Here is a 16,080-nt window from a genome sequence, read left to right on the forward strand (position 1 = left end):
CTGGCTAATTTTTGTATTTTTAGTAGAGATGGGGTTTCAGCATGTTGGCCAGGCTGGTCTCAAACTCCTGACCTCAAGTGGTCCACCCACCTCGGCCTCCCAAAGTGTTGGGATTACAGGCGTGAGCCACCGCGCCCGGCCCTTTCTTTCTTCTACTTCTTATTATTTTTGAGACAAGGTCTCACTCCGTCACCCAGGCTGGAGTGCAGTGGTGTAATCCCAGCTCAATGCAACCTCCGCCTTCCAGGTTCAAGTGGTTCTCCTGCTTCAGCTTCCAGAGTAGCTGGGATTACGGGCAAGGGCCACCATGCCCAGCTAATTTTTGTATTTTTAGTAGAGATGGCATTTCACCATGTTGGCCTGGCAGGTCTCGAACTCCTGACCTCAAGTGACCCCCCTGCCTCGTCCTCCCAAATTGCTGGAATATAGGCCTGAGCCACCGCACATAGCCACACCTGGCTAATTTTTATATTTTATTTTTTGTAGAAATGGTTTCTTGCTATGTTGCCTAAGCTGGTCTGGAACTCCTGGACTCAAGCAATCTTCCCTCCTCAGCCTCCCAAAGTGCTGGGATTACAGGTGTATGGTACTGCACCCAGCCTGGACATATCATATAAATAGAATTGTATAATACGTGGTCTTTTTTTTTTTTGAGACAGAGTCTCACTCTGTCGCCAGGCTGGAGTGCAGTGGCACGATCTTGGCTCACTGCCACCTCTGCCTCCTAGGTTCAAGCAATTCTCCTGCCTCAGCCTCCTGAGTAGTTGGGACTACAGGCGCGCACCACCACACCCAGATTATTTTTTATTTTTATTTTTTCTTTTTTGAGACGGAGTCTCGCTCTGTCGCCCAGGCTGGAGTGCAGTGACGCGATCTTGGCTCACTGCAAACTCTGCCTCCCGGGTTCACGCCATTCTCCTGCCTCAGCCTCCCGAGTAGCTGGGACTACAGGCGCCCGCCACCACGCCTGGCTAATTTTTTGTACTTTTTTAGTAGAGACGTGGTTTCACCATGTCTCTACTTTTTTAGTAGAGACGGGGTTTCACCATGTTGCCATGAAACATTTAATAAGGAAATCTCGGTCTCCTGACCTCGTGATCTGCCCGCCTCGGCCTCCCAAAGTGCTGGGATTACAGGCATGAGCCACCGCACCCAGCCGCTTATTTTTATTTTTAGTAGAAATGGGGTCTCACCATGTTGGCCAGGATGGTCTCGATCTCATGACCTGGTTATCTGCCTGCCTCAGCCTCCCAAAGTGCTAGGACTACAGGCATGAGCCACCGAGACCAGCCAGTCTTTTTTTTTGGTGGTGGTGGTGGTGGTGAGAAAACGTCTTACTCAGGCTGGAGTACAGTTGTGCAATCACAGCTCACTGAAACTTCGACCTCCTGAGCTCAAGGAATCCTCCTACCTCAGCCTCCCAAGGTAGCTGGGACTACAGGTGTGTGCCACCATGCCTAATTTTTATTTGTCGTGATGGGGGTCTCACTATGTTGTCCAGGCTGGTCTTGAACTCCTGGGCTCAACTGATCCTCCTACCTGGGCCCCCCCGTGCTGGGATTACAGGTGTGAGCCACCATGCCTGGCCGCATGTGGTCATTTATGACTGAATTCTTTTTTTTTTTTTTGAGACGTTGTCTCGCTCTATTGGCAGGCTGGAGTGCAGTGGCGTTAGCTCACTGCAACCTCCGCCTCCCGGATTCAAGCAATTCTCCTGCCTCAACCTCCCTAGAAGCTGGGACTACAGGTGCACACCACCACGCCCAGCTAATTTCTGTATTTTTATTAGAGACAGGGTTTCACCATGTTGGTCAGGATGGTCTTGATCTCTTGACCTCGTGATCCGCCTGCCTTGGCCTCCCAAAGTGCTGGGATTACAGAGCTGAGCCACTGCACCTGGCCCTGAATTCTTTCACTTAGCATAATACTTCAAGGTTCACCCACACTGTAGCATGTGTTAGTATTTCATTCCTTTTTATAATTGAATGGTATTCAATGTATGGATATATTTATCCATATATTTATCAGTTCATTTGCTAATGAACATTTGCATTGTCTCCACTTATGAATCAGTTTTTAATTGTTAATTAACATTTGGCTCCAGATAAAGGAAAATGATCTAACACTGTGGTAAATGTAAAATTTACATGGCTTGTGAAAGAATGGCTGTCAGAGATGGTCTCTTTTAAACAGTGGAGGAGGCAAATGTATGCATTAGAATTGCTGAAAAACACTTTGGGAGGTAAAGACAATTTTGGTTTTAAAAAGGCCAAAGGAGGGCCGGGTGTGGTGGCTCACGCCTGTAATCCCAGCACTATGAGGGCCAAAGCAGGCAGATCAAATGAGGTCAGGAGCTGGAAACCAGCCTGGCCAGCATGGTGAAACCCCGTCTCTACCACAAATACAAAATGAGCCAGGTGTCATAGTGCATGCCTGTAATCCTAGCTACTCAGGAGGCTGAGGCAGGAGAATCACTTGAACCTGGGAGGCAGAGGTTGCAGTGAGCCGAGATCTTGCCACTGCACCCCAGCCTGGGTGACTGAGTGAGACTGTCTCATCAAAACAACTATATGAATGATATTTGCCTACTTTAACTGACAAGGGAATAGAGAGACACAGTGGATGAGAAACGTGCCTAAAGTTTTATGCTTGAATCTAAAAGCCACCAACTCTCCCCCTAATCCTCTAGTGACTTGCAGAGAAGTATGGATCTTTATAAACCACAGGATAATTAAACTTTACTGAAGCTAAAATCTGGGGATTACAGAAACTGTCAATAATTAGAGGAACGTTTAATGATACTTCAAAGCATAAAGGATACTATCCTTCAGAAATGGGAGCTATCCAGAAATCTTAACACACCAGATTATGATCACGATGGTCGGAAAAGTCTCAAATCAGCTATACAATATAAGGAAGAGATACTGCCTTGTTAGACTTGGGGAAGAGATAGTCACTTGACACTGATCAGAAGGAGGCTGGGCAACTTTTACACACTGGAATCTATAACCAAGATTATAAATGGAACCCAGGTGATACACTTGGGCTTGTCCTCATGTTTCTTTTCCTCATTTTAACTCAGATACATCCAGCAGTCATGGCTTCAAAAGCATATGATCAAAGATCAGAAAACACATAACTTATTATTTTATTTATTTATTTATTTATTTATTGAGATGGAGTCTCGCTCTGTCGCCTGGGCTGGAGTGCGGTGGCACGATCTCAGCTCACTGCAAGCTCTGCCTCCCGGGTTCACGCCATTCTCCTGCCTCAGCCTCCCAAGTAGCTGGGACCACAGGCGCCCGCCACCACGCCCAGGATAATTTTTTTTTTTTTTGTATTTTTAGTAGAGACGGGGTTTCACCGTGTTAGCCAGGATGGTCTCGATCTCCTGACCTCGTGATCTGCCCGCCTCAGCCTCCCAAAGTACTGGGATTACAGGTGTGAGCCACCGCACCCAGCCCATTATTATTTTTTGAGACAAGTCTCGCTCTGTTCCCAGGCTGGAGTGCAGTGGCATGATCTTGGCTCACTGCAACCTCCACTTCCTGGGTTCAAGCGATTCTCCTGCCTCAGCCACCCGAGTAGCTGGGATTACAGGTGCGTACCACCACACCCAGCTAACTATTTTTTGTATTTTTAGTAGAGATGGGATTTCACTGTGTTAGCCAGGATAGTCTCGATCTCCTGACCTCATGATCTGCCTGCCTCGGCCTCCCAAAGTGCTGGGATTACAGGCGTGAGCCACTGTGCCCAGCTGAAAACATAAAACTTATAAACATGGAGGTGATTCGTCATGTTGTCAGGCAATACCAAAAAAAAAAGAGGGGGTGACGGTTAGAAAAAGAGCATAAAAAAGACCAAGAAAACTGTATGTCTCAGATATGCTGCACTAACTAGTCTTGTTTTTAGTGAGTCTCTATTTATTAAAAAAATAGATGAAGTAAGGGTGAGGTCTTTTTTGTCTTTTAGCAGTTTTTCTTTTGGGCCAAGTCCATGATAAAAAAACCACCATGCAAACAGCAAATAATTCTTTCTAAACTGACCCCATTTCTGAATTAAAGGGCTTCATTCCTCTTTAACCCAACAGATCTTGCCATTTTCTCCAAGCTGTACAGTTCCACTGGCCACCAGCTGAAGGGCTGCAGGAAATATTTTATGTTCTGCTAATTTTACTCTTTCAGAAAGAGTTGCGACAGTATCACCCCTCTTCACGGGAACAGCTTCTTGCAAAATAATTTGTCCAGCATCCACATCTTCCTGGAAAAGTAAGCAAAAGTTTTGAACATTACCTTCTAGCCAGTGTAATTTACATCTGACTACTAATATTATGTTGGTAGAAAAAGACATACTCACAGCTACAAAGTGTACAGTGCACCCAGTAACTGTGACTCCGGTTTCCAGGGCTTGCTCATGGGCATTCGAACCCTTAAAAGAAGGGAGCAAGGATGGGTGGATATTGAGCATTTTTCCTAAAAATTAAAAAAAGCATAGTGGTCAGAATTTAAAAATCCTGGGTATTCTGTTAAAGGAATACGTTTTCCTATCTAGATCCGAAGTCAAACAGGAGTTGGATTTCTGGGATGGATGTTTTCTTTGCCAAACACAGAAATGAGGTAAAAGTAAGTAAGTTCTCATCCAAGAAGGCCCTGGAAGCAGCAAGTACCCGCCTTGCACAGTTAAAGGCATGCTGGGGTGCTCTGAACAGACACTCATGGTGACAGGAAGGTGGGGAGTTCAAGCTGAATACCAGCTTGTTGCTGGCACGTACTATTAAAAATAAGCAAGAGGTTCTTACATAGCATCTATGTGCTTGACTTCTAACCACAAAGTGACCTGTCCACCAGACAGATGCTAGATTAGTTCTGTGTGGCTCATGTCACCAAAGGCATTGTCTATTTTATATCACACCACAAGTGCTCTAACTACATTCACCTAAGAATACATAAACTCTTTGGAGGGAAAATGCATTTATTGACCAACTGTGTGCACACATACACAAACAGGATGCAGTCAAGGCCTTTGGGAAGAAGGCAGTAACATAGATAGTATGTGTTTTCTGGCTATAACCTCCTCCTTGCCAACTCCTGGCAATGGTCTATGCTTCCTAAGAGAGGATGGACTCTTCATTTTGGGATATACGGATTCACTCTCTTTTGCTTCCAAACAAATAAAGGAAGGTCTTCTGAATATTTATTCAAAAGATGAAATATTATCTTTGCAGTAATGTGAAACAAAACTAAGCTACATTAGAAAAAGTGATTAATTACAGCAAGCCAAAGTAAATGGATAGAGAGCAGGTTAATAAATCATCATTGGGTCATTCTTTAGTGTAAAACAAAGGAAATTAAACTGTGACCTGTGTTAAAGTATTAATAAAATATCACAGTCAAACAGGAGTTGGATTTCTGGGATGGGTGTTCACTACTGGGATTGTCTGGCAAGTTATCTGTTCTGGAGACCATTTTCAATTGATTTCCCAATGTAATGTCAAATAATTTTTGCTTACCATTCCACTTTTGGACAAAGGGGCCAGAAAGAATTCTCATGAATCCTGCAAGACAGACTATGTCTATGGAGAACTCTTCAAGGACTAAGTCAATTGCACTGTCAAATTCTACACGATTTTTATACAGTTTATGATTAATTACCTGTAATAGAAAAAGATAAGCACAACCCTTTTCAATGAATTACCAAAAATAATTAAAAACTCAACCTTTACACAGACCATACTTCACTTCCTTGTAAAGATATACCTGATAGAGAGATTATTAAGAAAGGGACAGGATGAAGAAGGCAAGCCCAGCACCCACCCAAAATGGCGAAGTCCCAAGAACAAGTGCCCATAGACCAGGGTCCTGTGAGGGCAGATTACGAGCTTAAATATGGCCCACAGCAAAGATATTTTCCCAAGTAACTTACTCTAGTGGGAATACCAGCTCTTTCCGCTTTATCTAACCCAGCTACTGCGGCTTTGTTGGAGATAACAATATCAATTTGTGCAGAGCTATTTGGTTCCCGAGTACTGTCTATGAGTGCTTGCAGGTTCGATCCTGAGAAGGGAGAAAAACAGCAGTGAGCTCATACTACTTCCATTTTTTTTTTTTTTTTTTTTTGAGAGGGAGTCTCACTCTGTCGCCCAGGCTAGGAGTGCAGTGGCACGATCTGGGTTCACTGCAACCTCCACCTCCCGGGTTCAAGCAATTATCCTGCCTCAGCCTCCTGAGTAGCTGGGATTACAGGAGCCCACCACCACACTTGGCTAATTTTTGTATTTTTAGTAGAGATGGGGTTTCACCATGTTGGCCAGGCTCGTCTGTAACTCCTGACATCAGGTGATCCGCCCACCTCGGCCTCCCAAATTTGGGATTACAGGCGTGAGCCACCGTGCCCAACCTCACACTTTTTAAAAAAAGAGATGTGCCATTTTGAATAGGGGACAGTCAAATTTTCTGAATAAATGTCTTGGAAAAGACTGGTGATATGTGAGGCTTCTAAATTCCCTTTCTCTTGGCACAGGCAACTAAAGTAAATATGGAAAAAGCTTCTGTGTAGCAATGGAAACAATCAACAAAGTAAGGAGACAACCCACAGAATGGTAGAAAATATGTGCAAACTACCCATCTGACAAGGGATTAATAATCAGAATATATAAGGAGCTTAAACAATTCATTAGGGAAAAATCTAATACTCTGATTAAAAATGGGCAAAAGATCTGAATAGACATTTCTTAAAAGAAAACACACAAATTGCAAACAGGTATATAAAAAGGTGCTCAACATCATTATCATCAGAGAAATGCAAATCAAAACTATGACATATTGTCTCGCCCCGGTTAAAATGGCTTTTATCCAAAACACAGGCAATAACACGCTGGCGAAGATGTGGAGAAAAGGGAACCGTCACACACTATTGGGAATGTAAATTAGTATAATTATTATGGAGAACAGTTTGAAGGGTCCTCAAAAATTAAAAAAAAGAGCTACCATATCATCCAGCAATCCCATTGCTAGGTATATACCCAAAAGAAAGAAAATCAGTGTATCAAAGAGATATCTGCAGTTTCATGTTTATTCTCCCTAGCCAAGATTTGGAAGCAACCTAAATGTTTATCAGCAGACAAATGGATAAAGAAAATGTGGTACATCACACAATGGAGTACTATTCAGCCACAAAAAAGATGAGATCCTGTCATTTGCAACAACATGGATGGAACGGGAGGTCATTAAGTTAAGTGAAATAAGTCAGGCACAGAAAGACAAACCTCACATGTTCTCACTTATTTGTGGGAGCTAAAAATTAAAACAGTTGAACTCATGATGATAGTGCAATGATGGTTACCAGAGGCTAGGAAGGGTAGTGGGAGAGACGGGGAGAGGGGATGCTAATGGGTACAAAAATATAGTTAGAATGAACAAAATCTAGTGTTTGATAGCATAACAGGGTGACTATAGTCAACAATAATTTATTACACATTTTAAAATAACTGGAAGAGGCTGGATGTGGTGGCTCACACCTATAATCCCAGCACTTTGGGAGGCCAAGGCAGGTGGATCATACTGAGGTCAAGAGTTCAAGACCAGCCTGACCAGCCTGGCCAACATGATGAAACCCCATCCCTACTAAAAATACAAAAAATTAGCCAGGCATAGTGGCAGGTGCCTGTAATCCCAGCTACTCAGGAGGCTGAGACAGAAGAATCACTTGAAACTGGGAGGCGGAGTTTGCAGTGAGCCAAGTCTGCGCCACTGCACTCCAGCCTGGGCAACAGAGTGAGACTCTATCTCAAAAACAAAAACAAAAACAAAACAAAAAAAAAACTGAAATAAAATAACTGGATTGTTTGTAACACAAAGAAAGAATAAATGCTTGAGGTGATGAATACCCCATTTACAGGGATGTGATTATTACAGGTTGTATGGCTGTATCAAAAGATCTCATGTACCCCATAAATATATATACCTACCATGTACCCATACAAATTAAAAATTTAAAAAACTCCCTTCCTCTTGGGATAATGGATTAATAGATTGTGAAAAGCACAGATATTCCTGGATGGCCTCCAGTTCCATCCATATTACTGCAAATGACGTGGTTTAGGATATGTAATTGCTCCTAGGATATGTAATTGCTCCTACAAATTCTATATCTTGTGATCTAGCATTGTAGTAGAAACAGTATAACATTATGTTAAAACTGACTGATGAGAAATAAGCTGCTTAATTAAGCAAGAAAAACTGACCCTCTCGAAAACAAACCACTATGCTATGACTCTTACAATAGTTTCTTTAAAAAAAAAAAATTTTAGATTCGGGGGTACACACGCTTGTTTATTACAAGGGAATGTTGTATAATGGTGGGGATTGGGCTTCTAGTGTACCTATTACCTACATAGTGAACATTATACCTGATAGAAAAATTTTCAACCCTCACCTCTTCTCCCACACTTCCCTGTTTTGTATCTATTGTTTCCATCTTTTTTTTTTTTTTTTTTTTTTTGAGATGGAGTCTTGCTCTGTCTCCAGGCTGGAGTACAGTGGTGCAATCTCAGCTCATTGCAACCTCTGTCTCCAGGGTTCAAGCAATTCTCCTGTCTCAGCCTCCAGAGTAGCTGGGACTACAGACGCGTGCCACCATGCCCAGCTAATTTTTGTATTTTTAGTGGAGACAGGGTTTCACCATGTTGGCCAGGATGGTCTCGATCTCTTGACCTTGTGATCCGCCCGCCTCAGCCTCCCAAAGTGCTAGGATTACAGGCGTGAGCCACAGCACCCGGCCCTATTGTTTCCATCTTTATGTCCACATGTACCCACTGTTTAGCTCCCACTCATAAGTGAGAACATGCAATATCTGGTTTTCTGTTTCTGAGGCAGTTCACTCAGGATAATGGCCTCCAGTTCCATCCATATTGCTGCAAATGATGTGGTTTTATTCTTTTTTATGGCTGCATCTTACAATAGCTTCTTTGCTTTATTATCAACTTGGGCCTAAAGTACATTAAAACCTTAAGATCGACCTGTAAAGCAATTAAACTTCTGGGAATGAATCCTGAAGAAATATCAGAGCTGGTTGTGGTGCTACATGCCTGCAGTCCCAGCTACTCGGGGGGCTAATAAGGTGGAAGGATTGCTTGAGGCCAGAGCTGGAAGCTGCAGTGTACTATGACTGCATCTGTGAATAGCTACTGTACTCTAGCCTGGGCAACATAGCAAGACTGTCTCAAAAAGAATCATTATGATCTTGGCCATCAACTAAAAAAAAATCACATATGCATTTAAGAACATACTGAATATTTGCAAGAATGTTCATAGCAGTGTTACTTACAATAGAGGGAAAAAAATCAGGCTACATCCATCTGAGAGAATACAATACTCTTATTACTTTACCCCTCTATCCATAAAGGTCAAACATAAACTACTTCTTATTAATAATATAACAATAAAAATTCCTCAACTGTTTTCAGACTTTTCAACAACAAAGCTATGATACAAAATGAGCTGGAGCTTCTATCTTTTCTGGTTTCTCTTTAACCAGCTTTCTGACATCCTTTACTTTTTTCTTTGGGAGCTGTCTCAAATTCCTAAGAAAAGTGGAAAGACTAAGAATGCTGAAAAGACAAAGACAACCCTCATGACTCCCCCCAGTCCCTAGACTCTGCCGAGAGTAACCTTACAATCTCATAAGAGTGCGGGGAGGAAAGGAAGGGCAGTCAACAGCTCTACAGTGAAGGGGAAGCCACATCTCACCTGTTCCAGATATTAAGACAGCCACTCTGGCCTTTTTTTTTCCAAAAGAGAAATGATTTGTCATGGAGCCATTCTTCAACACTGACCCATTTATTTGCATGCTTTCAATCAGATTCTTGACTTTCACACGTGGGGAACCTTCATTTCAAACATATCCATAAATAAGTGAAGAACAATTGTGAATTAACAGGAATAATGGAAAGAAAAATATTTTATGAAAACTTTAGGGTATGTTTTATCCTGAAAATAAGATAATGCAAGGACTAAAATGAACAACACATTTGTATCACTTAACACTACTCATTCATAAAAACTTCCAAAAGGTGAACATATGTAATTACTTCAACTAAAAGCTGCAGATCACATCACTATCTTGAAGCGCACGGTGGATATATATGACTGCCTGCCAGTATTCTGCCCCTACTCCCCAAATCTTCCTAGTGAGACCACCCACAGTAGTGCCATGATCTCCTGGTCTCGGGGATAAGCATGTGACCCAGCAAAGCCATTTAAAGGCTTGATATGCGATGTTAAGAAAAAGAGGGTCTCTCTTTTTTTTCTTTTTGAGACAGAGTCTCACTCTGTCGCCCAGGCTGGAGTGCAGTGGCGCGATCTCGGCTCACTGCAAGTTCCGCCTCCTAGGTTCACGCCATTCTCCTGCCTCAGCCTCCCGAGTAGCTGGGACTACAGGCGCCCGCCACCACGCCTGGCTAATGTTTTGTATTTATTAGTAGAGACGGGGTTTCACCGAGTTAGCCAGGATGGTCTTGACCTCCTGACCTCGTGATCCACCCACCTCAGCCTCCCAAAGTGCTGGGATTACAGGCGTGAGCCACCACGCCCGGCTGGGTCTCTCTTTCTTATTGTAATGTGAGCTGAAGGATGTTAACTTTCCGGCATTTGGAGAACCCGCTTGAAAATGAATCCTACACAATAGAGGAAAGAAAGGCAGATACAGGTAAAGTCAACAAGGTCTGACATTTTTTTTTTTCTATTTTTTATTTTTGTGAATCTTCTCTGTATCGTTCCAATTTTAGTATGTGTCCTGCCAAAGCAAGCATGTGACGTCTTTGTTAGTGAATCTGAGTGGATTTTCTGCCCCTCTGCCAAGTTCTAGCACTTCTCGCAGAGTCCTGACTGATACAGTACTTGTCAGGGTGCTTGCTCGCTATTCCTTGAATCGAGCTGAGTGACAAAGCAGAGCCATGAGGTCTTGTGTGTAGGGAGATTACTTTGGGAAGCGATCCTGTGGGGTGTGGCTGTGCATGCATGAATGCTTAGTTCTGAGGCAGAAATGAAGAGATACGTGGTATCGCTGGGGTGGGTGCTGTCATGTTACATCTGTGTAAAGATAGTTGCCATAGCGATGGCTGCACTAAAAGGTGGGCAGAAAGCTTGTGAGGCAAGGCTGAGGTATAGCTAAAATTATACAGCTAAAATTATATATCTAAAAATGAATAAGGAGCAAGTACCTTCAGCTCGTGCAACCACACTGCCAATCAACCAGGCTTCTTCCTTGTGCTGCTGGATATCCCTCAGAATCTGCTCTGTCTGCTCCTTTGATACCACAAGGACAGCGCCAACCCCACAGTTAAATGTTCTGGCCATCTCTTCCTCAGAGAGGTGTCCTTCCTGCTGTAACCATGAGAAGACCCTGGGGATCCTCCAGGTCTGGGCATCTGAAAAAAATAGACACGAATTGTTTGATTTTCCTACCTTCTCACACAAAGTACAAAAGTATGCACATATTCAAAGATGTGGAAATTATAAGCAGGCTCTGCTATTTTATGTAGGGTAAAACTATAAACTGGCCTCTGAGAACTTTTTATTTGGGGATCCATTTGTACCTTAGACATTAAGAACATTTTTTTGTTGACACACTTGGCCAGTACTCACAAATGAGTGAGGTTTTGTGCTACATTAACTAACTAGACCCTTAGACATTCCCTAATGGATCAGATGAGCTAGTAGCTGAATTCCAGCAAAGGCCAGTATACCATCCTTTTGTGAATGTTTGGCTGAGTCTTTGCGATGACCAAAATGCACCCAAAGTACAATGCAAAACTAGATGGCTTATCTACATATTTAGAGAAAATGCATACACTCCTCAAGAAAAGTTATGTTAATGGAAGGCGGATCAACACCCTTTCCCTCTCATTCTTTTTAAAATTTAGACTTCCTAGGTCTGCTATAAGAATACATTCTCTCGGCCGGGCGTGAGAATCCCAACACTTTGGATTACATGCCTGTAATCCCAACACTTTGGGAGGCCGAGGTGGGCGGATCACGAGGTCAGGAGATCGAGACCACCCTGGCCAAGATGGTGAAACCCATTCTCTACTAAAAATACAATAATTAGCTGGGCGTGGTGGCGCATGCCTGTAGTCCCAGCCACTCGGGAGGCTGAGGCAGGAGAATCACTTAAATCTGGGAGGTGGAGGTTGCAGTGGGCCGAGATGGTACCACTGCACTCTAGCCTGGTGGACAGAGTGAGACTCCGACTCAAATTCAAAAAAAAAAAAAAAAAAAAAAAGAATACATTCTCTCTTATCACAAATAATACAACAAAAATCTCTAATAAAAATTTTTTGGTAAAGGTCTACATACACACACACAACATTTCTGAATTTAAAAAGAATCTGGATAGTAATTTTGGAATCTACGATTATGGGATCTGATTTTTTAAAAAAACTATACTGAATTAAATTATTTATGATGCTCTTAAGAAAGGGAAGCCAATGTGAACTGAGCTTTTTATTAAATAATAAGGTTTACTATCAGTTCTGCTTATTTATTCGATTTATTTATTGGATAATTTTTTTTTCTTTTAGACAGGATCTGGCTCTGTTGCCCAGGCTGGAGTGCAGTGGCATGAACACGGCTCACTGTAGCCTTGATGTCCCAGGCTCAAGTGATCTTCTCACTTCAGCCTCCTGAGTAGCTGGGACTACAGGCATGCGACACCATGCCTGGCTATTAAAAAATTTTTTTTTGTAGAGACAGGGTCTTACCATGTTGCCCAGTCTAGTTTTGACCTCCTGGGCTTCTTCTGCCTCAGCCTCCCAAAGCGCTGGGATTATAGGCATGAGCCATCATGCTCAGCTGATAATCAGTTTTTTAATACTTTGGAGTTGATACAATTTTTTTTTTTTTTTTTTTGAGACAGAGTATCTCTCTGTCGTTTAGGCTGGAGTGCAATGGCGTGATCTCGACTCACTGCAACCTCCGCCTCCTGGGTTCAAGCTATTCTCATGTCTCAGCCTCCCAAGTAGCTGGGATTATAGGCATGTGCTACCACACTTGGTTATTTGTGTGTGTGTGTGTGTGTGTCTCTGTGTGTATGTGTGTGTGTATTTTTAGTAGAGACAGGGTTTCATCATGCTGGCCAGGCTGGTCTTGAACTCCTGACCTCAGGGGATCCATCCATCTCAGCCTCCCAAAGTGCTGGAATTACAGGGGTGAGCCACCATGCCCAGCCTGAAGTTGATACAATTTTAAAAATGAGGCTGGGTGCGGTGGCTCAGGCCTGTAATCTCAGCACTTTGGGAGGCTGAGGCCCACAGATCACGAAGTCAGGAGTTCGAGACCAGCCTGGTCAACATGATGAAACCCCATCTCTACTGAAAATACAAAAATTAGCTGGGCGTGGAGACGCACATCTGTAATCCCAGCTACTCGGGAGGCTGAGGCAGGAGAATCACTTGAACCCGGGAGGTGGAGGTTGCAGTGAGCTGAGATCGCACTACTGTACTCCAGCCTGGGTGACAGGGTGAGACTCTGTCTAAAAAAAAAAAAAATAAATAAAACTAAAAATGAATCACATGTCTATGACTCTTAGATTCAATTCCATTTATAGTAGCTGGGAAATGTGCATTCTTAATAGTTGAGCTCAGATTTAGTAACTACATTGTTCACTATGCTCTCAATAGTTAAAAGTGAATAGCAACTTAAAACTAAATAGTGGTACATCTGTAAAATGGAATACTTGTTATCAAAAATGATGCTACTAAGACAAGGAGATAGTGATGACATATTTAATGGCAGGGCAAGTAGCAGATTACCAAATTATGATCTTGTTTTAGTGAAGTTTTACAAAACATTTATAGGAAAAAACACTGGCAGACTAAGAGTCTAGCTTCTATAAATAAACAAGTACTTCATGAATAATGTAAGTTGTAATTTTAATGTTGAAAAGTCCTGGCCGGGTGTGGTAGCTCATGCCAATAATCCCAGCGCTTTGGGAGGCTGAGATGGGCAGATTGCTCTGAGCCAAGGAGTTTAAGATCAGCCTGGGCAATGTGGTGAAACCCCGTCTCTACTAAAAATACAAAAAATAGCCAAGTGTGGTGGCGTGTTACCTGTGGTCCCAGCTACTTAGGAGGCTGAGGTCGGAGAATCACTTGAACCCAGGATGTTGGGGCAATAGTGACCTGTGATCGCACCACTGAACTCCAGTTGGGGCGACAGAGTGACACTCTGTCTCAATAAAAAACAAACAAAAAAACCCCCAGAAGTCCTTACTTAAATCTGTTGTCAAAGTATGATTCCTGGAAGAAACTTTAGAGGCTGATGCAAGGAATTGTGCAATGGCTTTTATTGGAATACAGACATTTGTGTAACTCAAACTATAACTGCTTTCAGGAATATGGCTATATCACTTTCAGTTTCTTAATGAGGTGACTACTACGTTGTTTTTAACTAGTGGTGTGCTAGAGCCAGCTTGTAGAGACTGTTAAACAGCCATTTTTAAAGCAGCTATGATGGGAGTATTTATACCACAAAAACTGGCAAATGCACAAATCAGTCCTGCCTCCTTTCCCCATTCATCAGCAGGCCACTGTTTTTTAACTATTTGAAAAGGATGATGAATGAACTACTTATTAAGGTTCTTATATATGCTCACCAGAAAGCATTTCTACCCAAGGAATGTCTTGAACCACTAGTTTCACCCTCCTATGAATCCTTCAACTCCTTACTATGCTCAGTCCATGGACCTGGAAGAGACTCCCACTCAGCCTAGCCTGGCCTGTCTGTTTTGCTTCCCTGACTAGGCTGAAATCCCATCTGACCACTCTCCCAGCTTCCCTTGCCGATTTCCTCACTTCCACACAACCTACCTCTGACTCTTCAGTTCTCTCCGAGCTTCACATACGCTCTGACTCTTGGGTTAGCTCACCATATCTACTCACCTCTATCACTCTGACTGCTTCTCCCCAATGAGTGACCCTGATACCTGCTTAGTTCAGCTGGATCAACCTAACTAATCTATTTTTTTTCTGTTCTTGCTTCAAGGCTATATACATGCTTTTACTCTGGGAGAAAAACTACATGAGCAGCTTCACCTTCACCTGTGCCTTCAGTCCTGCTCGCTGTCTCACTCCTGTTTGACCTTGACTGCTTTATCCACTCCTCTCTTCAAGCTCCCACCCCAGGCCTGCTCATCTCACTAATACTTCACAGAGAAGTTATTTTATGTAAACTCCCTCAGTTTCTACTCCTTCAAACCAATGTGTATTAGTTGACTATAGCTGGAAAAGTTCCTCTGACTTTATTTTACAAAAACAAGGAAGGGAGGGGCCGGGCACAGTGGCTCATGCCTGTAATCCCAGCACTTTGGGAGGCCGAGGCGGGTGGATCATGAGGTCAAGAGATTGAGACCATCCTGGCCAACACGGTGAAACCCCGTCTCTACTAAAAATACAAAAATTAGCCAGGCATGGTGGCGGGCACCTGTAGTCCCAGCTACTTCGGAGGCTGAGGCAGGAGAATCAGTTGAATCCGGGAGGCAGAGGTTGCAGTGAGCTGCGATTGTGCCACTGCACTCCAGTCTGGCGACTCCAGCCTGGCGACAGAGCGAGACTCCAACTCAAAAAAAAAAAAAAAACGAAAAACAAAAAACAAAAAAGAACACAGGGAGGGAGGACTCTGTCCCTCACTTTTGCTGCATGCATAAAATTATTCCACTTCCCTTTTACCAGTGTGTTTCTTCAAACAGAAATCTCTACCCACTGTCTCCACAACTCTGCCACAACAATCTAGTGGGTGGTATCTATGTCCAGCAAACTGACTTTTGACCTAACTCTAAAATACACTGGTCTTTTTCTAGTGCTTATTCTAGATCTTTGTGCTGTACCTGACACTGCGGACCAGTGCACGTTAAAATCCTACCTTGGGGCCGGGCGCGGTGGCTCATGCCTGTAATCCCAGTACTTTGGGAGGCTGAGGCGGGCGGATCACTTGAGGTCAGGAATTCGAAACCAGCCTGGCCAACAAGGTGAAACCCTGTCTCTACTAAAAATACAAAAATTAGCTGGGCATGGTGGCGGGTGCCTGT

The 16,080-nt window shown here is 43.1% G+C and overlaps 1 protein-coding gene across 9 annotated transcripts in view; it reads right to left on the reverse strand.

Annotated features, from left to right (window-relative positions):
* Window positions 1-3,902: 3,902 nt before the first annotated feature.
* GART (phosphoribosylglycinamide formyltransferase, phosphoribosylglycinamide synthetase, phosphoribosylaminoimidazole synthetase) overlaps window positions 3,903-16,080 on the reverse strand; it is a 39,762-nt gene continuing 27,584 nt past the window's right edge. For all 9 annotated transcript variants that reach the window (XM_055373924.2, XM_031005099.3, XM_031005100.3 and 6 more), the window contains exons 17-22: window positions 11,219-11,425; window positions 9,747-9,884; window positions 5,923-6,053; window positions 5,510-5,651; window positions 4,357-4,472; window positions 3,903-4,260 (exon numbers count right to left, since the gene is read on the reverse strand). In XM_055373924.2, coding sequence (XP_055229899.1) covers window positions 4,069-4,260; window positions 4,357-4,472; window positions 5,510-5,651; window positions 5,923-6,053; window positions 9,747-9,884; window positions 11,219-11,425 — 926 coding nt within the window. In that variant the 3' untranslated portion in view covers window positions 3,903-4,068. The remainder of the gene's footprint in view (window positions 4,261-4,356; window positions 4,473-5,509; window positions 5,652-5,922; window positions 6,054-9,746; window positions 9,885-11,218; window positions 11,426-16,080) is intronic.

Source organism: Gorilla gorilla, chromosome 22 (genome assembly GCF_029281585.2).
Source record: "Gorilla gorilla gorilla isolate KB3781 chromosome 22, NHGRI_mGorGor1-v2.1_pri, whole genome shotgun sequence".
Taxonomy (NCBI): Eukaryota; Metazoa; Chordata; class Mammalia; order Primates; family Hominidae; genus Gorilla; species Gorilla gorilla.